Source organism: Sporobolomyces salmoneus (assembly GCF_050403485.1).
Source record: "Sporobolomyces salmoneus JCM6883 DNA, S_salmoneus_JCM6883_v1_ctg22, whole genome shotgun sequence".
NCBI classification, from domain to species: domain Eukaryota; kingdom Fungi; phylum Basidiomycota; class Microbotryomycetes; order Sporidiobolales; family Sporidiobolaceae; genus Sporobolomyces; species Sporobolomyces salmoneus.
The window spans coordinates 54,145-74,957 of NW_027481141.1; the positions used below are offsets into that span (position 1 = coordinate 54,145).

The following is a 20,813-nucleotide window of genomic DNA, read 5'->3' on the forward strand; positions in this document are numbered from 1 at the left end:
AGACCGAGGGAGAAAGTATGGGTCGAAAGGGAGCTTCGCTCGGGTCTACGAGTCTGTTGAGCGAGTTGTATGGTTGACGTTGAGTTGTCGCAGGTGAAACGGTGAGGACGATGACAGAGCAATTGTGGCAACTGTCGAATTCAACTCGCCTTCGCGCTCGATGACATTTTCGTCCCTCGTCCTCTTTAGTACTCGTTCCATTATCTCTCTGCGAAGTATCGGAATCGTAAGGGGAAACGCGAACGGGGATCCAATGCAAAATTGGTGAAAATTTTGGACAAAGAAAATATTGTATTTGATGCAGAAGGAAATAGGTTAAGGGGGAGGAAGGTCGCTGGCCGTACAAGTCATCAGAGGAGGCGGGATAGCCAGGGTACATTTCCAGGAGGGGTATAAACGAAGAAAGGAAGAGAAGGATCGGAGCCTTTTTTTTTCGGGTTCGGAGGGGTTTGAAGATGAAAAGCGAGCACCCATGAGATCGAAGAGTTTCGAGCGATTAGGGTATACTCATAGGGTGAAGGCCAAAAGAGGATGAGGGGTGCTTCATCGAGCGAAAGGTAGAATTCCCGCCGAAGTTTTCGCTCGACCGGTCAAAGGGCGATGAGTGTTGACGCCTTTCGAGGATACGGTCGAGAGCGAAAAGGGTTGTCCCATGAGCTTGAGAGATGGTCGACCAGATGATTTCGAAGCTGGTGGACAAGGAGAACCTCCAGCGCCGCAAGGACTTGAACCGTTTGTACTGATTGAGGAATCGCCTTCTCCGTCCTCGTCGTGAACGGACAAGAATTTCTTCTTGCCGCCAGAGGGAGTCGTGAGCATAGAGGAGCGAGTTGGGAACTTGAAGCTGTCCGGATCGAGAGCCTTGCGAGAGTTGTAAGATACCGGTCGTCGAGATCCACCTACGGCGTCGTTGAGAAGAGCCGAGGCGTGCTCAGCTTGCCCGTACGTGAACGAAGATGCTCGACTGAAGACTCCTTTTTGTTTGCGGAACTTTTCGAGGTGAGTCGTCCGCTTGTCGGCGTGCTTGCGATCGTCCATCGAAACGTATCCACCGATGCAGTGTTCCTATCAGATGCAGCAGCATCAGTTTCAATCGTGAACAAACTAGATGTATGACGAGACTCACGGGATAAGCTCGGTAGAACGCTTCGTAACCACCTTGGAGAACGTAAACTTCGGGGTAATGACATTTTGGGTAATCGGGTTGATTCTGAATTCGATCCAGGTTGCGCAAATGTTTGACGCTAAATCGACAAAGGGAATCAGTGAAAGAAGCATGGAGCTGCGAGAGAGGAAGACTCACGTAGTTGGGGCTCGCGTCGCGCTGAACTCGCAATGGAAGATGAGAATCGTCTTTCCTTCCGGAAGGGGCTCTTCGCTCGTGCTGATTCGAGGTCGGGTTTCGGGCTTGAGTAGAGTACCCTCGACATCGGACGGAAGCGAGAGATTGATCGCGTTCATGATGTGTCCTCCGTTGAATTCGTATTGAAATCGACAATCGATGACTTGATAGCTCGCAATGCGTCGATTCGCAAATCGACCGCTCTGTAGTCCATGAAGCTGTGAACCAGAACGGAGTTCGTCAGCGCCAAGTTGCGAGAGACAGAGGGACGACCGAGATGAGCTTACCGTTTCGGGAGTGATTCTCATGAGACCGTCGTCCTTGACGTAGAAACAGGGTAGGGCTTTGCCTCTCAGCTCTTGTTCACAGAATCCAGTAATCGGACTTCCTCTGCCGGGAGACATGCAAGCCTTGACCGCCGGACCCAAATCGATCGGAGCGCCGCTTCGTTTCCCGCTCCCATTTGCGAGGGCGAAGTAGTCGGAACGATCACTCGGAATCGGAGCAGGTTGAGGAGATCCCATTGCGTTCAAGTCTCGTTCGAAGAATCCGTTTCCTAGTTGAGCGGGACTATGTTGAGCGATGATTCCCATTGCCGAGGCAGCGTCTGCGACCGAGAGTGCGCGACGTGAGTTGCGTCGAGCGTGAGAGGGTCTTCCGTCGTGAGCCTGAGTCGCTAAACGCTTGTTGAAGGACGAGGAGATTGACGAGGAACCGTTCGAAGTCGATCCAGTCTCCGAGAGGATCGGGGCGGCCGCGCCGAGAGAGCCTGAAGCAGTTCTCAACTCGGCTCGAGAAGATCGTCGGTTGAGTCCGAGGGAAGAACGTTGACGACGAGCGACTTGCACCGGACCTCCGATCGTGTTGACCTTGTCGAAACGACGCACGAGGGAGCTTGTCGTCTGATTACCGAACGGCCCTGACGATGCCGGAGTCGGCGAGTTCTCTTGCTCGAGTAATCGTTTGCGAGTCGCCGGCACGGGTGATCTGGGAGAATCGTCGTGAAAGATATCTTTGATCCCTTCTTGCGCTCCATCTTGGGAGGACGGACTGCAATTCGAGTCGGGACTTGCCGCGTGAGGGAGGTAGGCGATCGAGTCGGAAACTGAACGAGGTTGACGATCAGGTCGGAGAGAGAGGGGGGAAGCGAGATTTCGAGGCGATGCTCCATCGATCTCCATTCGAAAGGGTGAATTCTCCTCGATTTCCTTGCGAGTCTTTGGTACAGACGAATCCGACTAGGGTTGTGTAAGCAGAATGAATGAGTGCGGTCTCGAGACGGGAAGGACCGCAATATGCAACTCACGCGACGTTTGACTGGATGAACCGGAGGAGCGAGACTCGACAACAGTCGGTTCGTTGTTGGGATAGCACTCCGCGGGCGGCTGTCATGACGGAAGATATATCAGTACAGTGGAACAAAGGAGTCAAGAGAGACAAAGGGAACGGCGAAACTCACGTAGAAGCGGGGTGACGCGATTCCTCCGCGTAAGACGAGAAGGCGAGAGATCCGTCTACTCCGGGCGGTACATTCTCATCTCCTACTCTTGCCTTCGCCGCACCACCACCAAAGACGAAGTTGTTCAACGAGGCGGAGTACAGAGGAGCTTGAGTTTTTTCCGAATTTGTCGTAGATGAACTCGATCGACGAGAGTGACCACTGCTGCCGGAAGACGGTCTCGATCTCACTTTCTTCGGTCGTAAGCTCGTAGTAGATGTCGATGCGAGAGGCGCAAACGAATCAGGTGAAGTCGAGCGGGGAATGGAGAGGGGAGCGATCGGGGGAAAAGTAGTTTGAGTCGCAGGGGCAGATTGTTGAAAGAGATGATCCAGGAAAGGGGTTTCTCCTTTCTTCGACGAGAGTGTGCGCTGGGTCGTCGTGACAGGTCCGGAAGCGGTTCGTCCGAACAAAGCGAGAGGTCGAATATCGGGAGGAGCTCGGAGGGGATAGCTGGGCAGAGATGGAGGCGCTGCCGGAGAGATATCCATGGCCATGACCGGAGACGATTCATCTTTTCCTAGTCCTCCTAGAGCAGCTCCGGTTCCAAAGGGGGAAGGGTGACCTCGTTCATCAGAATTGATCGACCTGCAGCAAAGAGAGTTGAAACCAGGTTGAACGAAAATTCAGTTCAACTTGTTCTCCGTCTCGCGCCAGACCTTTGCCCACTCAGTGGAATAGATTGTAGAGAATAGTTTACGTACATTGAACTCGCGAAGGAAGCGTCAAACGTCGGAGAGATTTCTCCATCTTGATACGAAGGGGAAGACGGTCCGACTAAGATTTGCCCTTGAAAGAGTGACGCGCCGCGTTTCTGAAGTCTATCCGAAGGTGGTGAAGAGGACAGCATTCTCGCTCGGGCGACGAGCTGCCGCGGGCGTCTGAGGGAGAATCAAGTTGTGTGATTTGGCAGGAGAAAGGGAGATGAACCGAAGTCGAAGGGTCGCGATTGAGGGGTTGGTTCGAGTTGTACTAGATCGTTGATAGTGTATCGGAGTGTGTGGTGCAGAAGGATAAGCGAGGAGGGAGGTGAAGCGGGAATGAACGCCGAATGTTGAGGGACAAATTCGAGGAACAATTTCTTCCCTTTTTGAGTTTGTTTCGATTAAATTGGCTTCGAGGCGCTGAATGAGTCGACCTGGAAGTGTGAGAGCAGTACTGTATGTAGGAGGAAGCCGTTCACTGAACGGGAACTGAACGAGAACAGCAATATTTCCGAACGAGCGTCACGAGAATTGTCTCTTTCCCCTTCTTCTCTATTGTCTTCGCGCAAAAACGTCAGTGCTGACGACTATATTTTCGCGTCGTCTATTTACTCCGAACAACAACCTCGTCCAACTTTCTCACTTGAAGAGAGAAATTCAGTACTCTCTGGCTCTCGTTCGCAGAGTGTTCGCAGAGTGTTCGCAGAGTGTTCGCAGAGTGTGGCTGTACAATATCGTCGCTCGCAGGAAGGAAGGATTTGCGTTCTGCTGCTTCTGATCGTCTCGTCTCAGCTCTGGCCCCAACGGGCGAGAAGAGTGGTTGCTGAGTTGTTCTGCGAGCGATCAATTTCCTGCACGACCGGCAGCATTCACGTGAGCAACGGTGAGTTGCGAATGCCGCAACCGATCGAAGTTCGAACAGCGGCAGTTCGAGAGAAGAGTTCACTTAAAATCTACTCTGGTCCTTGAGAGCTCTGTTTCTCGTTCTTTCCCAGTAAGCCTCCGTCTCTCCTGCGCACTACATCCTACAGTATCCGAGAAGATCGTGTGCTGGAACGAATCGCTGCGACCGTTGGACGATGGTGAGCTTGAGAACATTGAAACGATACTAGTCGCTTGTTCGTTGAGGCTATGTACTGTGAGTACAGAATTCTGGGAGATACGCTGTACTGTAGCGCTTACAGGTAACTGGTAAATGTAGAGTAGAAGATTGTCCGTTGGCGACAGAGAAGAGAGAACGCTCGGGCCAGCCAAAGGTTTCACCCCTCGTCCGCTCATAGCTTTCATTTTAGGCGCTTGTCTCCTCCGTCCCTGTCGACAAGAATCGTTGAGGTCCTGCTTTCACGACCAGACCGCATCGCGGGAGGATGAGGGGGGAGTAGGAAAGCCTTGACCCAGTTGAGAAGGAAACTTACCTCCTTCGAAACGCTCGGACGAATACCGCGTAACCGCGGTGCAATCCCTTCCCATGCTTCAAACCAGGCAGCGTTGGTTGGTAGAAAAGAATGATTTCATTGTACAGGAAGAAAGAGTCGAAGACGTGCAATTCCGGAAGATGAGGACGGAGGGAAGACTCAATCCGATGGAGAAGGAGATGCGATAGAGATTGTAATGGGATGATCGAATAGAATACGAAGAAAAGAGTCGAAATGTCGAGGACGTCGTGAGCTAGATTTACGCAAAGACGAGCGCTCCTCCTCCGAGAGCGCCAACGGTCATGAGAGTCGTGAGAACGATAGCCAACGGCTGGAAGGACATGGTGGAGGAGGCACCACTTCCGCCGCTGTCGAGAACAAGAGAAAGAGAAGAAAGTCAGCCTTTTTCCTTCGTCGCTCTCCAGTTCGACCGCGTAATTAAAAATGGACATACACTGCAGAAGAGGCAGCGTTTCCTGCTCCACTCGTGATTGTGCTAGCAACACCTCCAGCTCCAGAAGTTATCGAGGAACCCACGCCAGCTAGTCACGAAGCAAGAGCTAGGTCAGTACCACCTACGAACCGAAGAAGCGATGAATTGAATCTCCTCACCTGCTCCCGAAGTCGCAGAAGAGAATGCACCTTCTGCGACCGAAGTCACCGTGGTCAGAGCCCCATCGGCTCCGCTAGTTACGACTTCAAAGACGGATTGGACGCCGGATGTTACTTCAGTCACCACGGAACCACCTCGAGAAGTGACAACCCTGTTCAAACGCATCAGCTCTCCCCCAACGCTCACTTGAAGTGAAGTCGCGACTCACGTGTAAATCGAGGGAACGACTTCAGTTACGGTCGAGAAAGCTCCAGCGATCGCTGAAGTTGCATCACCGAAACCAGAAGTAATCTGTGAGATTCAGCGCATCGTATCAGCGAGAGTGTCGGCGAGAGCGGAACATAATCAGTCAACTCACGTCTCCTCCAATGCTGCGGTAAAAAGGAAGAACAAGAAGAGAGAACGTCAGCTTAACATGTTCCCGGTGTCACTTTTATCTGTACCCAAGGCCCGCCTCTTGTAGATTGAAAGAGGCCGAGCCTCGAGAGGGACCGAGATTCTCTCGACACGGGAAAGAAGCTAGGAAGTTAGGGGAAAGCCGGCTTACGAGGTGAGGTCCCTGTCAAATAGCACTCTAAAGGTCAGCGAAGGCTCAGCAGCTAGGCCGAGAGGAAGAGAGGAGGCTTACCCGAACTGACGTTCTTTGAGTTCTGGCTTGGGAGCTCCGAAGACAGCGGGAATCGCGAGGAGGGTGAGAGCAGAGGCAAAGATTGAAGTGCGCATAACGATTGAAGGTGTTAGTGATAAAGTCGAGGTAGGAGGCGGGAAGAAAGATGAAGTTGAAGCGATGCACCAAGATTTCGTCATCTTCTTCCCATACCGGTGGGTCCTCTCATACTACTACGGCGTGCTGCACTAGCTGTCAGTCTCTCATCAGCTGCAACGAAGCTGCAACGGAAAATCTCTGGTTCCACTTTTCGACTTCGAATTTCAGAACGTTCAAATTCTTCTTTCCTCCATCATCGCGCTTCTCTCCCGACACCCTCGAGTTACGCAGATACAAGTGACCAGCACTCGAAACCTGCTGAACATAAGTTCTCTCGCCCGCGACATCGTTCCATGAGCTCCTCGCGAAACGCAATCAATACCTCGATCTCCCAAATCGAATAACACCTGCATTGGCCGACATGAGCGGCTTTAACCTACCACACCCGGTCAACCTCGTATCGGATTCGTTCTCGACGGGAGCCCTTCCGCCGTGGGTGAAATTAGATATCAGGTCAGTTTTCCGAGGTTACTCGGACTCTTCGAACGGAACTCACGCTTCAGACGCTTTGAGCAGTAACATCTCGTTAGCACTCGTAATCATCGGAGCTTACCTCACGACGATCAACCAGTTATCGTATTGGTTGCGAGAGAAACTACTCCTCTCTTCGTCTTTGATCTCTTTCGCGGTTGGAATCAGTTGCGTTTCCTCTCTTTGTTTCCACCGAGACAACAAACTAACCGTGGACATCTTTCCATAGTTGCTGGACCGATCGCGCTCAACTGGATCAGCCCGTGGATTTGGGTCGATTACGACGAAGATTCTCTTCACAACCTTACGTTTCAAATCACTCGGCTCGTAATCGGAATTCAAGTCATGTTTGCCGGTATCGACCTCCCCGCAGCGTATCTCCGTCGACAGTGGCGGTCTCTGTTCATGCTCCTCTTCCCGGTCATGACCGTCGCCTGGTTCATTTCGGGAGGATTCATCCTCCTCTTTATTCCCAGTCTCACATTCCTCGAAGCACTCTGCATCGCGGCATGTGTGACACCTACTGATCCTATCCTCGCAAACGCAAGTAAGTAACCCCTTTCCTCTCACTGCAAACGAGTTTCGCTTGATGCTTATGTTTGCAAGTCGACAGTCGTCAAGGGTCGTTATGCCGAGAAGCACGTTCCAAAGGGAGTCCGAGACATCATCTCTGCCGAGAGTGGAGCGAACGATGGGCTAGGGTGAGCTCCTCTCCTCGAGCCGACTTTCCTTCGTTCTTATAACTCACATGCTTCTCGACCAGATATCCTTTCCTCTTCCTCGCGATCTATCTCATGGAACGACCTGGTTCGGGATCTATCAATGCTTCTCTCCAGCACTGGGTCGTCACAACCTGGATCTATCAAATCCTTCTCGCATGCGCGATTGGAGCTCTCATCGGTTGGATCGCCCGCAAAACGCTCAAAGAAGCTCATCGTCGACAACTCATCGATCACGAGTCGTTCTTGGCTTATGGCATCGGCTTGACGTTCCTCACGCTCGGCATCGTTGGTGTGCTCGGAAGCGACGACGTGTTGGCCTGTTTCATAGGTGAGTCTTGTCGCGTCTTGATCGTAGACGAGTCAGGAATCGCGTGCTTACCTTTGCTCTTCAATAGCTGGTAACTCTCTTACTTGGTCTGACCATTATCGGATTGAGACGGAAGACGAGACGTTCCAAGATGGTGAGCAATCACAATCCTTTTTCGGTCGGATCAGAGTCCCTGACTCTATTCTTCGCCTCGCAGTAATCGACAATCTCCTCAACACAACGGTCTTCATCTACCTCGGGACTCTCATGCCTTGTACGCATTCTTCATCTTTCTCTCTTTCGTCTCTTTCGTCACTTTCGTCAACTCATCGATCACTTTCGCACAGGGTCGGAATTCAACACCGAATACCTGGTTCCGTGGAAACTTTTCCTCCTCGCCGTCTGCATTCTCGCTTTCCGTCGATTACCTTTCCTCCTCGCGATTCATCGGGGAATTCCTGCACTTCCCGACTTCAAGCAATCTTTGTTTGCCGGATGGTGAGTTAGCGACTCGAGATCTTGTGCGGTGAGAGCGACGTGACTGATGTCGCTCCTTCGCTCGTGAATAGGTTCGGACCGATCGGAGTGAGCGCAGTCTGTAAGTCCTCGACATCTCCACTCTTGCGCTCGTTTCTCTCTTAACCTTCGCTGCCCTCGTCGCAGACTATGCTATTCTCGCGATCGATACACTCCCTCAAGATCGAGTCGTTCTCCGTCAAGTGATCGTTCCCGTTGTTCTCTTGATGGCTATGTGTTCGACGATCGTTCACGTGAGTCTGCTCTTTCGTCGACCTATGAAACTGTTTCCTGACGCTTGACGTTCGCAGGGAGTCACGATTCCACTCACACGAGCTGCTCCCGTCGCGGTCTACCGAACAAAGTCCGTCATGTCTTCCCAACCTCTCAGCAGCTTCTTCGGATATTTCCGTGCGCCCGTCACCCGCGAATCAGCCAACACGACTTCGCCTCTCAAGAAAGGCATCGCCGCTCTGACTCAAAGATCGACTTCGACAGCAAGTACTCCGTCGAGAGGCGTGAGCAGGAGAAACAGCAGGGATGGAGACAGAACTTCGCCTATCGTCCCTCCCGTCGAAATGGAGGAGATCCCGAAGGCAGAGTCGGTGGGTGGAGACGAGACGGCCGAGGCTGTTGCAGTGTCGAATGAGCAGGAGGAGGAAAGCTCAAAGGTTGCGCGGGAGAACATCGGAGCCGTCGATAATCCGACTGGATCGAAAGTCGAGTTCGATCTGCCTTCCCGTTCTGAATAGGTAGACATTAACTATAACTTTTTATCGTATTTCTGGAATCGTTTGCTTGTCGACTTCCTCGCATCGCAAGCTCGAGCTATCTTTGGCCGTCCGAGGAGTTTTCCCGGAGAATGACACGAGGTAGGTGAAATGATGCGATCCGTGCTTCCACCTACCTAGAGGCTAGGGTCGCTTCTTCCTCTCTTCTCCTCTACAAAATGTCGAATACCACGGGAGGGGTACGCTCTCGAATCTGCTTGCTTTCGGACGTCGTGACTGACTGACTCTCCTCGCCCCATTCGGTAGTCTGTTATAACTCGTCCACGAAGTTCTACTTCGACGCACAGCTCTATGCGTAACCTCACTGCCGCCATGAACTCTCACTCGATTGGCAACGATACTGCTGGAGCGGTGAGTGCCTTTCACCGTGCATCGAGCGCGAGTTGTCTCTTACGTGGTGCTTCTTTTCGATTGACTAGATTTCCCTCGACGCTCTCGACCAATGGCATGACGAACTCGAGGAGGATCCAAAGTGGAAGTTGGCGCAAACTGTTCTCTCGAGAATCGACTTCAACTTTGCCTTGCAGAACCGAGGTGAGATTCTAATTTCCAGGGTTCTCTTCTCGCCAGGGGCTTATGCATCGCATCGTTTCTAGCTGCCAAGATCGACGATCAAATGGTCTTCTCTCACAAGATCGAGATGGAGGGGAACCCGGTCGCGAATCAACTTCAGTCTGGACGCTGGTGAGCTCGAGCCAACACAAAATCGCGGGCTATCTCGTTGATCTCTGATTTTGGCGATTCTAGTTGGTTGTTCGCAATGACCAATGTCGTTCGTATCTTCACCGCGCGCAAGTTCAACCTCGACGCCTTCCAACTCTCGCAGTCTTACCTTTTCTTCTACGATCACCTCTCGAAAGCGAATTGGTTCCTCGAGCAGATCATCGACCTCGCTCACAAACCTCTCGACGACGAAACGGTACGCTACATACTAGACCAAGGCCCGATGCAGGATGGAGGGCAATGGGACCTCGCCGTTTCGCTCGTCGAGGCTTTCGGGCTCGTCCCTCAAACTGGTAAGTGCAGCTCATCCCCTCAGACATGCGTTCGAAGAGGGATGCTCAGGAAAGATCGCTCTGCCCTATAGTCTACCCTGAGAGCTGGAACTCTAGCCACTCTGCGGAACTCGACAAATTGCTTACCTCCAAACTTCGCGAATTCGCTCTCGATTTACGAGTACGCTGGGCCAAGAACGTTGAGAGGATGAAACACTCCGATGCGATGGAGGACGTTCGGGCTCTCAAGATGGAACAGATGGAAGTCGTCTTCCGAGTTCTCACAATCGCCTGCGGAGCGCCGCCAAAGCCTGACGAAGAGGTGAGCCTCTCTGGTTGGACTCCGAGTACTTGCTGTTACTGACGAATAACGCTCTCAGTTCACCTGGGAGTTCACCGACAAAAAGGGAAAATACCATTCGCTCACCACTACCCCGCTCGAATTCGCCAAAGTTCACGTCGGTTACGACGTTTCAGACACGATCACTCTCGTCAACGACCCTCGTCACGAGTACAACACCGTGTTGACTGTCGAACGACTCGGAAACGTCGTCGGAGGTCGAAAGACTCGCTACCTTAACGTCCCAATCGAAGTCATGAAACGCTGCGCGATAGACCTCATAAAGGGTCAAAATCCTGTTTGGTTTGCCGTCGATGTCGACAAGGATTCAATGCCCAACAATGGTTTCATGGATCTTCGAATCTGGAATTACGAGGACGCGTTCGGTACTCGAGTCACTTCGACGAAAGAGGAGCGAATTCGACTTCGAGACTCAATGATTACGCAGTGAGGGTCTTCGTTCCACATTTCGAAACGTTCAGAGCTGATCGAAGGATCCGTTTGTAGCGCGATGATGTTCACCGCGGTTCACCTCGACTCGAGAACGGGAAAATCCGTTCGTTGGCGCGTCGAGAACAGCTGGGTATGTGCTCGTCTATCTGTCTCCTCTTGTCTATCTAATCGAGTGTATCTCGACGCCGGCAGGGACCCGAAGCCGGAAACAAAGGATTCTTGGTCATGACGGATGACTGGTTCACGGAGTATCTCTTCGCGTTGGCGACGCCCCGCCATATCCTCGCTAAACACCTTCTTGAGATTTACGATCACGCAGACGCTACTCTATTGCCCCCCTGGGATCCCTTCGGAGCTGCGGCAGCCTGAAACGCAGTCTCTCCCGTTCTTTCTGCTTTCCCCTATCTGTACACGCTCTCCGTCTCTCTCTGTCATTAACTCTAGACTATGCTTCGACGTTACCTGGTGACTGAACGCTACCGAAGAAGCTGACATGCTCAGCGAGAAAACCGGGGGCGAATCGAGAGTAAACTGCGATTGATTATTTTGAACGTCGAGTAAGAATTGATACAACGATACGCCCACACGAGGCGGGGCAATAATCAAGAAACGGGAAATCAGAGTCTAGAAAGAAGGGTGTGAAGATTCAGTTTGCTCGAGGAAATCGGTCGAAGCGTAAGAAAGGCTACGAAATGCGAACTTTTCGGGTCAGCGAGCGCAAACGACACGGGCAGAATGAAGAGACACAATGACCCACACTCCGGCAGACATGTGAGCGTCTGTAAGAGGTACACGACCAATCGTGCCGAAACTGACGAGCAACAGACCATGTTCTCGAGCGCTTTGAATTAGACTTGGAACCTGAATCTGTTCGACCCCAGGAGCGTCAGTGGCTGCGACTCCATCACATGAGAGAGAACTGACAAGCATCGTCGCGTCGAGCATGACTCCGAGCAAGTTGTTCGCTTTCGCAAACTTGACCGCTTCTCGAATACTCGTACATCGCCGATCTTCTTCGAACCTGTTCGCCGGTACCATTTTCCCGTAATCCTCCGAACTGGATCTCGACAACCCGCAGTAACTCGCGAAGAAGACCGAAAAGTTGGGCTGTTTCCAATTGAGCGCGGTGCAAACGACTGGGTTGAAGGATGATAGTACGATCCGTCGGTGTTCGGGTTGACGTTCCGATGTCGGAGTAGCGACGGGAGATGTCGTAGCTTTGATCGATTTGTACACGGTTGAGAGGACGGCATCGACAAAATCGTTGACTTCGAGAGTTCTGCCGAGATACAGTCGCCGAATGTCTGACCGTGTCGGATATCGTAGCTCGAGGTTGACTCCGAAGGAGAGGGGTAGAACCTTTGATCGAAACAAAGGTCAGCGAGTCGGAATCTCGGAGTCGAAGAGAGTGCAAAGTTTCGAAATCTCACCTTGAACAATTCGTCGAGAGGAACAAGAGCACCGACGATAGCTTGATACCAAGCCGAAGGATCATCCTTGTACTTGATGTCTGAAGGTTCGAGAGTTCGTTGAGTTTTCTTCGCGAGTTGAGTGAATTGTTCGAGGGTGACATCTCCGACGTGAATGTCGAGTCCGTCGACGGGTAATCTCCAATGAGGCCACGCAACCGGATGTCCATCACTCGTAACTTGAACGACGACGCGAACATGTTCTCCCGAAAGAGAGGAAGCAGTAACGACGGATGAAGTAGTCGGGTTCGGATCTCCACTACCTCCCGCCGTAGTTGATAATGTCGCGGTCGATTTCCAATACGTTTCGAATTGACCGCCAATCTGGAGTTGAGCCCTTCCGAACGGTTTGACGACGTTGAGCTCGAAAGGAACGTCTCCAATCATTTTGAGGTGAGGATCCACGATCGGAACGACGTAGGATCCTTGTGATTTCAGATCGGCAAAAGTCGAAGGATGGGCGACTGCTTTACCGATCATCTTGGAACCGAAAGTCGGGAAGAGATCGAATTCAAGTGAGAAATCTTCGAGCGAGTCGATTTGGAATGAGACGACTTCTCGTTCGTCGGCGAGGGGAAGAATGACAGAGTGAGGTATCGAAGAGCCGGAAGAGTCTGGTTTTGGGGTCATGACGAGTTTGAGGGAGGAAGCTTGGCCGTGGTGAGGTTGATCGTGAAGTCGAACGGGAGAGGGGAAAGGGGGACGAGTCGTATTCGGGTGTCCCAGCGTAACGTGGACCAAGTACTTCTTGTCGAGGTAATTGTGACCGTCTGGAGGGGAAGGTAGCGTGAGAAACGAAACAACGCACACTTGACCGAGAGTGAAACCTACAAATTCGGAATGGAATGATCGGAGGAGGTAACGAGAGGCTCGGGATCATGTCGGCGTCCAGATCAGCTTCGAGTGGGTCAACTGCCATGGTCGAGACACTCGCCGTCGCCTCTCCCTTACTGTCTTCGTCCATCGATCGTTGTTTCCCGTTGTCTTGATGCTCGAGCGTCGCTCCGGCCACTAACAACAAGTTGACGATCTCGATATGACCCTGCCACGCCGCGTAATGAATCGGAGTCCTCCTGAATTCGTCTTGAGCGTGAACGTCGGAACCTGCCTTGAGGAGAACTCGAACGCTTTCGACGTGTCCTTCACTCGCGGCGTGAGATAGAGGAGTCGCCTGAGAGTACTTGTCCGGTACGTCGACGCCACTGAATCCTCTCGTAGCTTCGACGAGCAATTTGAGTACCCCGGCGTGACCCTCTCGAGCTGCTAAATGTTGAGGCCAGTAACCGGCAGGATTTGGGAGGATTTGAGCCCCTCTCTCGAGGAGTAATCGGGCGATCGCTTCGTGACCATACTGACAGGCGAGGGAGAGGGCGTTGAGGTCTTCCGTCGAAGTCGGTTTCGTTTCCGAAGGGGAGGTCGAAGCAGGAGGAGGAGGCGGAGGAGTCGGTTCGAACGATACTCCAGATTCGAGGAAGGTTTCGACGACTGCGGTCCATCCATTCGTGATCGAGTAGATGATCGCCGAATAGCCGTCGAGATCGGAAGTCGTCGAGGAAGCTCCGGCGGCGAGGAGAGTTTGACAGACGGAAGCGTGACCGTTCATCGCTGCATAGTGCAAAGGTTGTCGACCGTAGACGTCGGCTTGCGACGCGGAGAGTCCTTTCTCGAGACACGCTTTGACGAGCGAGAGTCGACCAGCACTCGCAGACTACAAAGGGATCCATCAGTTTTCGATTCTTTCTCCGTCGCAATGACCTGAAGAAGCTCACCTCGTGTAGTGCGGTCCGACCGTTGATATCGTCGACAAACCCAAAGTCGAGCAATTCGAGCGGAATCCTCGTCCTTTCCACACCTTCTTCTTCCTCTTGGATCGCACTCTCTTCCAACACTGCTCGCCATAATATTCTCGCTACTGGACTCTTCGGCTCTTGAGTCGCTCCACCTTCTGACCCGCCTCCACGAGGTACGAGAAGATTCAACACTTCTTGGACGACGTGATCATCCTTCGATTTGATCGCTCCCACCAGGGCCGATTCGAGATCCTCGAGGGCTTCGGTACGGTCGGCGCGGTCGAAGAGAGTCGGGAGATGGGGCGCCGAGTGATTCGTACCGTCGATGAGAGCACCATCGGCGAGAGACGCGGAACCTGCTCGAGAGGAATCGGAAGCGAGGAGGTTTTCGAGCGAGAGAAGATTTGCGGACGCGACTGACGACAAAGAGGTAGGTTAGTCGGTTGGTCTCTTGCGCGCGAAAGAACGAACTCAGTACTCACCATCGGAAAGTTCCGCAATGAACTCTCGATTGAAAACGGGTTGAACTTCGACTTGTCGAGCGAGATAAAGTTGTCCGTCAGGTTGTCTTTCTTGAGCTGCGAGGAGAAGAGCTATGTGAGCATTTTTCTTTGCTATTTGACTGACCGAGAGGATACTCACGTCTCGATTCTCCGAATCTATCTGCTTGCCGTCTGCACGCTTTGTCCCACTTTTTGCAAATCTTTCGAAACGCCGTCGCGTTAAGCTCGATATAAGTCTGCTCTTGGAAAGTGTCAGCTCATCTCGTTGAAGAGATTGAGTGAACCTGAACGTACCTGTAGACGACCCAAATCTCTTTCAAAGTTTCTGAATCCTTCGTACAGAGCTCCAAAGTTACTACTGTCCCTGCTCAACGCCTTGAATTTCGCTGGATTGTTCGGATCCGCCAAGGTCGAAGCGAGTAGTTTCCGCTTGTCGATCAAGGTTCTCAGTCGAACTTTGAGCGCCGATTCTCGTTGATAATAAAAATCATTGATCTAAAGCACGAGAACCCGCGTCAGCCTTAGTCGAGCCGGTTTCAGCTTCGTCGAGTGGTTCTCCCTTCTCACCTTTTCGAGTTCACGTTCTAGTTTGAAGAAGAATGCAGCTTTGTGGGCTTGAAGGAGAGTACCCTGTTCACCTTGTCCAACCATAACCCCATTCACTGTCGCTGCGTGAGCGAATAACTGAGCTTCAGTAGTCGTAGCTTCGAGAGGTTGCTGTTGTTCGTCTTGAGCGTTCCCTATTGTGGTCGAAGAAGGAGAATTCGGGTCGAAAGTGGAGCGGAGTTGATCTGAGGGTTCGACTCGAGGAGGTCGAACTCCCGCTGCTAGTAAGGCTGCATCGGCAGGTCTACCTTTCGCGAGGGAATTGATGATCTATCACACGGATCAGGTTCGTGTCAGTAGAGATCTAGCTCTCGAGAGAGAGGGAGAGAGAACGTTTCTCGCCTTTTTCAACCCTTTGTAGTCACAGAAGTAACTGCTCCACCCTGGGAATCCATTCTGAGCAAAGATCTGGGCTTGGAGTGTTTTACCGAACTTCATCGCTGGAGGGTCGAAGTTGGATCACTGGGTGAGCGGATTCGGAAGAGAGCGAAGGCGAAGGGAGGCGGATCCCTAGCAGCGCTGTTGACGGTTCGCTAACGTTGTTGTAGAGCTTGTAATTCGATAGACGGAAGTCGGAATGAAGCAGACAAAGTCGAGTTCACGAACGTGTGGAATCGCAACTTCGCACTTTCACCGCGGGGTACCGACTAGATTTGATTTGAACGTTCACCCGAGCTTATAGCTACTGCATGTAGCATTGCCTCGACTCAGTAGTGAACAATTTGCGGTGTGCGTAAAGAGAAGAAAATTGTAGGAGAAGTCTTTCGCAAGAGAAATCATCGCACTGTGCAGTCACAAGGCGGCGTGGAATGCGCTCTCGGCGTCTGCACCGAGTATCAACGAGAGTACTGAGACACAAACAAACGTTGCACAAACGAGAAACGAGACAGACTTCGGGTTCATTCAATCGGTTCTAGAGCACCGTTCAAGCGGTAGTCTTGTTGTGAGCGCCACAGTTGGTGCAGGAGCACGAGGCAGCGTCACATTGACACGACTTGCCTTCCTTCGCGCAAGAGCACTGTCCTTGGCTGCACACTCGAAGTTTCAGCAAAAACGAAAACGAGAACGTCAAAGATAAAGCGAAATCGACTCACTTGGCAGCATCCTTGGACTGGCAAGGGCATTGTTGGTTCTTGTCGGCGCCGTTGTGGCATTGCTTGCAAGCGCAAGATCCGGGTTGGCACTGGATCCGAATCGAATGGAGGAGAACGGAGGAGAATCGAGCGAGAAGTTGACGGGATTTGGCAATATCACAAGCGAGCGAGTTGGACATCCGAGTGTCGCACACGATTAGTAGTATAGAGGGTAGGGTGAGAGGACGGGAGCGCAAGTAGGCGAAGGGAGAGGTAGGACAAAGCAAGAGGCTGAGTTACGGGATCGAGGTTCGAAGTGGGTCAGCAGTACTTACGGTGCAGTTTCCGACGGTGGTGCAGGAGCTGTCAGTCAAAAGGAGCGAGTCAGTCAGAGAGCACATTGATGAAGTCATGGAAGGTTGAGAGGCGAACCAGGTAGTCATCTGCGGCGAGAGGAAAGCTCAATCAGCTAGGTGGACTGAGATCAGGAAGATCAGAGCGGCGTACCTTTGTGTGTAGGTCGAGAGGAGTGAAGGGAAGAAGGAAGAAGTCAACACGTCGCTTCACGCTTTTGAAATTCAACGCCGCAAAAATCGCGCACCTGTCTCGGATTTTCCATGTCCCCTCTTGGACCCTACGAGAACTTGCATGAATGGGACGAGCTTTCGCCAGTAGCAGTGTGACAAGGAAATTGAGCTCGGCTGCAGGATTTTTGTGACACGTGATTCCCGCTTATCCGGCGAGTTCGAAGCAGTGGGAAATCTTTCGCCCTCCTCTCGCAACATCTCTGCTCAAGCGTGACGGTCTCCTTTCACGATGGACGAACAGTCCGGAATCGATCCAGGTGTCCAAACAGAGAATGACAGTCGACCCAATCTCGACTCTTCTGACTCTCTCGACTCAGCGACCGGATCAGCTTCGACCCCGACAACCACGAACGACTCTACAGCGCCCGTGGACGACAAGAATCTGCCGCCTCTCGCGCCCATCGCAAAACCACCTCAGTCGCCTCTCAGTGAATCGACAGCCGCTCTCACCCCCCGCACAAAACAGCGACAACTACACTTTGCAGACACTCCTCTCGCTCACAAGTACGACCCAGAAGCTTCCACCTCACGTCTTCCGCCGTCTGTCGAGAGTTTGAATTCATCTCCCTTACCTTCCTCTTCTCGTCCTACCGCTCTCGGTCTCTACTCTTCCTCGACTCCTCCGACTCCTCACCAGGAACTTCCGAAACCTACCTTACCACAGACGGTACAGGATCTACGGACACTCTTGAATTCGTTCCTCGTCATTGTCCCCTCTCGCCTCCGAAAACTTTCTTCCCTCATCCCTTCAGCCGTACGCGACGTAGCGAGGGTTCTCATACATCAGGTCGCAATGCTACTACACGCACGGGGACGCCTTGCATCTACGGCTCTGTACGACATCGTCGCAGCGTTATGGAGAGGGGTCATCAACATCTTCTTCAGAGAGATTCGGAGTCGGGGAGCATGGAAGATCCCTAGGAAGAGTGAAGGAGCTACCATCTTCGTAGTAGGACCCCATCACAACCAGGTCAGTTTTCTCTTTCTCTCTCTCTCACCGAGCCGCAGCAACTTAACGGTTCTGACCTTTGCCTTTCTGCGACAGTTCCTCGATCCATTGTTGTTGATGAGTGAAGTGAAGCGGGAGAGTGGGAGGAGAATCAGTTTCTTGACAGCGGCAAAGAGTATGGAAAGAGCTTTCGTTGGACTCGCTTCTCGTCTCATGCAGAGTAGTAAGTTCTTCCCACTTTATACTCTCCACGAATGAGAGTATTGACTGACTAGAAGTTCTCGCGTTCCTACAGTTCCGGTCGCTCGAGCGCAAGATTCAGCTTACAACGGCGTTGGCACGATTTCTCTCTCGGAAAACGATTCAACGATCATCCTCGGAAACGGTACTACTTTCGTCAAAGACTTTTCGCAACCTCGCTGGCAAATCATGCTACCACGATCACTCAACAGCGTTTCAGTCGAGGTCGTCGAAGTAATCAGTGATACGGAAATGAGAATCAAGAAAGAGTTCCCGAAGAAGGCGACTGAATCTCTACGAGCGAAACCTGAAGGAACCTCCTACAAGGTACACAAAGCTGACTACTATCGAGAAGAGCTCGCGATTGAACGCTGAACTCTGAGATCCCTTGACAGGTTTTACCTCACGTCGATCAAACCTCGATGTACTCTTCGGTTTACAAAGCACTCACGCAAGGAGGAAGTATCGGTATCTTTCCGGAAGGTGGATCACACGACCGTACCGATCTCTTACCTCTCAAAGCTGGAGTCTCGATCATGGCTTTAGGAGCAGTTTCCGCTCATCCCGACCTTCGCCTTCAAATCGTTCCCGTCGGTCTCTCCTACTTCCACGCTCACAAGTTCCGCTCGAGAGCAGTCGTTGAATTCGGTACTCCATTCGAGATTCCGAAAGAAATGGTTGGACAGTTCGAAAAAGGTGGAGAAGAAAAGAGGAAAGCGATCGGAGATTTGATGGATATTATCGTCGATGGACTCAAGAGTGTCACGGTCAGGGCTCCCGATTACGATACACTGATGGTCAGTCGAAGAGACTCCTCGTTTCAATGTTGAGGCGAATTTCTGATGCCCTTACGCTTCAAATGCTCTCAGCTCATTCAAGCCGCTCGACGATTGTACCGTCCTCCTGGTCAACATCTCACTCTCGGTCAGATTGTCGAACTCAACAAGCGATTCATCGTCGGTTACGAAGTCTACAAAGACGAACCTCGAGTGAAAGAGTTGGAACGCAAAGTGAAAGAATACAACACCTTGTTACGTTACATGGGCTTGAAAGATCATCAAGTCAGTGTAACCATTCTGCCTTCTTCACATCTCTCCGCTGACGATCATCAGCGTATCAGATTGAACGAGTTGGACGACCCCGATGGCGTGGTTTCTTCCTCATTTGGTACCGTCTCGGACTCCTTGGAGCATGGGGAACTCTCGCTCTACCGGGAGTCATTCTCAACGCTCCGATCTTCATTGCGGCCAAGATCATCAGTCACAAAAAGGCGAAGGAGGCTCTCGCAGGTTCGAGCGTCAAGATCAAGGGAAACGATGTTCTCGCGACCTGGAAAGTTCTCGTCGCACTCGGAGGCGCTCCGACACTCTACACGGTGTACGCGATCAACGCTGTCGTACTCGCTCACAAACTCGGTCTTCCTTTCAAGTACAAACTCTGGGCACCTCTCGCAACCTTCGCCGGTCTCCCCGTTATCGGAGTCGCTGCTCTCAAATTCGGTGAAGTCGGTATGGACGTCTACAAGTAAGCACCTTCTTTCTATGTAGTTTGCGAATCGTGCTGATTGATGCATGCCTTCCATCAGATCTCTTCGTCCTCTTATCCTCTCTCTCGTCCCCGGTAAAGAACCTCAACTTCAGAAACTCCGACTCCTTCGCGAACACCTTCAAGGAGAATTGAACGAGCTCGTCGAAGAACTCGCTCCCGCAATCTTCGAAGATTTCCAAAGACAACGAATCGTCGCTCCCTCGGCTCGCCCTGCTCCTCCTTCGCGATCCACGAACGAACCTACCGACAAACGTTCTACCTACGGTCCTGCAGGCCAGGGCACCTTCCTCACCCACCCCCTCGGCTGGTTAGACGAGTACTTGTTCGGTTGGAGTCAAAGCATGGCGCCTCCAAGGGAGAAATCGGCCGTGAGCGACGCCGATGCTCTCACCGATGGTCAGACTGCAAGCGGATACGTCAGTGGTTACACAACTGAAGAAGCTCCTGATTACGATGAGGTGCGTTCCCCTCTTCTCCTTTTTCCCGTTTCTATCGAAACTCATACCCTGTCGCGTTGGTATTGCAGGTCATTCACATCCTCAATCGCGAACAAGGTATTACCGACTCGCCCACGATGCCCCCAGCTCCTCAACTTTACCGTCGAAACTCTCGAAGTCGTTCTCGCTCTCAACTCGACCTTACCGCTCTCGATCCTACGAAAGCGAGCTCGACCGCTGTCTCTGGAGCTGGATCGTCTGCGACTCGTCGAACCGGTGCCGCCGCCACTTCCGAAAAGGAAGAGCAATGATCTCTCTCTGTCTCTCGATCTTCGTTGGAAGAACCTTTCTTTCTTTCTCTCAGTCTTCTCCGTTCCCGCCCTCCCTTTGTCGTTCTATCTTCTTTCCTGTAGACTTGGTTTCTTTACAGTATACGCGCCTTCTAATCGGTTAATTCAGTAATGCTACGATGAAAGTTCGAACTCGATCATTCAGCTGAGTCGGCGGGAAGTCGAGATCAAAATCTGTTCGAGAAGACGTCGGAGCATTCGCCAAACACTTTTAACAGTACGACGAATCGACTGTCGGCGTTCGCTTGCTAGGAAGAGAAGAGAGCAGGGAAACCGACCTTGACAGTCAGCAAAGACTCAGAATCGGCAGAGACATTTTCGGACTTCC

At 52.0% G+C, this 20,813-nt stretch overlaps 6 protein-coding genes across 6 annotated transcripts; 3 read left to right on the top strand and 3 right to left on the bottom strand.

Moving 5' to 3' along the window:
- Positions 1-543: 543 nt before the first annotated feature.
- MIH1 (putative tyrosine protein phosphatase MIH1) lies at positions 544-3,690 on the bottom strand (the record flags this gene model as incomplete). Its single annotated transcript, XM_076632016.1, has 7 exons — positions 544-1,065; positions 1,127-1,244; positions 1,304-1,560; positions 1,630-2,580; positions 2,649-2,727; positions 2,802-3,428; positions 3,545-3,690. 7 exons carry the CDS (start codon positions 3,688-3,690, stop codon positions 544-546), a joined length of 2,700 nt encoding a protein of 899 aa, XP_076487940.1.
- A 1,528-nt stretch (positions 3,691-5,218) lies between these two features.
- On the bottom strand, positions 5,219-6,295 carry JCM6883_004899 (uncharacterized protein; the record flags this gene model as incomplete). Its single annotated transcript, XM_076632017.1, has 7 exons — positions 5,219-5,327; positions 5,414-5,501; positions 5,572-5,723; positions 5,781-5,863; positions 5,931-5,943; positions 6,120-6,131; positions 6,201-6,295. 7 exons carry the CDS (start codon positions 6,293-6,295, stop codon positions 5,219-5,221), a joined length of 552 nt encoding a protein of 183 aa, XP_076487941.1.
- Positions 6,296-6,699: 404 nt separating this feature from the next.
- On the top strand, positions 6,700-9,106 carry JCM6883_004900 (uncharacterized protein; the record flags this gene model as incomplete). The annotated part of the gene is made up of 10 exons (XM_076632018.1): positions 6,700-6,976; positions 7,039-7,356; positions 7,423-7,510; positions 7,573-7,859; positions 7,927-7,992; positions 8,056-8,112; positions 8,186-8,336; positions 8,408-8,436; positions 8,502-8,608; positions 8,666-9,106. 10 exons carry the CDS (start codon positions 6,700-6,702, stop codon positions 9,104-9,106), a joined length of 1,821 nt encoding a protein of 606 aa, XP_076487942.1.
- Positions 9,107-9,303: 197 nt separating this feature from the next.
- On the top strand, positions 9,304-11,302 carry JCM6883_004901 (C1 family peptidase; the record flags this gene model as incomplete). The annotated part of the gene is made up of 9 exons (XM_076632019.1): positions 9,304-9,324; positions 9,392-9,496; positions 9,565-9,679; positions 9,742-9,829; positions 9,893-10,161; positions 10,233-10,462; positions 10,521-10,927; positions 10,988-11,063; positions 11,126-11,302. The coding sequence occupies 9 exons, from the start codon at positions 9,304-9,306 to the stop codon at positions 11,300-11,302; spliced, it is 1,488 nt and encodes a 495-aa protein (XP_076487943.1).
- A 255-nt stretch (positions 11,303-11,557) lies between these two features.
- JCM6883_004902 (uncharacterized protein) lies at positions 11,558-15,739 on the bottom strand (the record flags this gene model as incomplete). The annotated part of the gene is made up of 11 exons (XM_076632020.1): positions 11,558-11,618; positions 11,691-11,800; positions 11,858-12,292; positions 12,364-13,172; positions 13,234-14,110; positions 14,172-14,608; positions 14,675-14,770; positions 14,835-14,931; positions 14,990-15,190; positions 15,263-15,571; positions 15,644-15,739. The coding sequence occupies 11 exons, from the start codon at positions 15,737-15,739 to the stop codon at positions 11,558-11,560; spliced, it is 3,528 nt and encodes a 1,175-aa protein (XP_076487944.1).
- A 1,451-nt stretch (positions 15,740-17,190) lies between these two features.
- On the top strand, positions 17,191-20,446 carry JCM6883_004903 (uncharacterized protein; the record flags this gene model as incomplete). The annotated part of the gene is made up of 8 exons (XM_076632021.1): positions 17,191-17,931; positions 18,007-18,133; positions 18,206-18,477; positions 18,546-18,947; positions 19,020-19,211; positions 19,271-19,674; positions 19,736-20,156; positions 20,225-20,446. 8 exons carry the CDS (start codon positions 17,191-17,193, stop codon positions 20,444-20,446), a joined length of 2,781 nt encoding a protein of 926 aa, XP_076487945.1.
- Between the last annotated feature and the right edge of the window lie 367 nt (positions 20,447-20,813).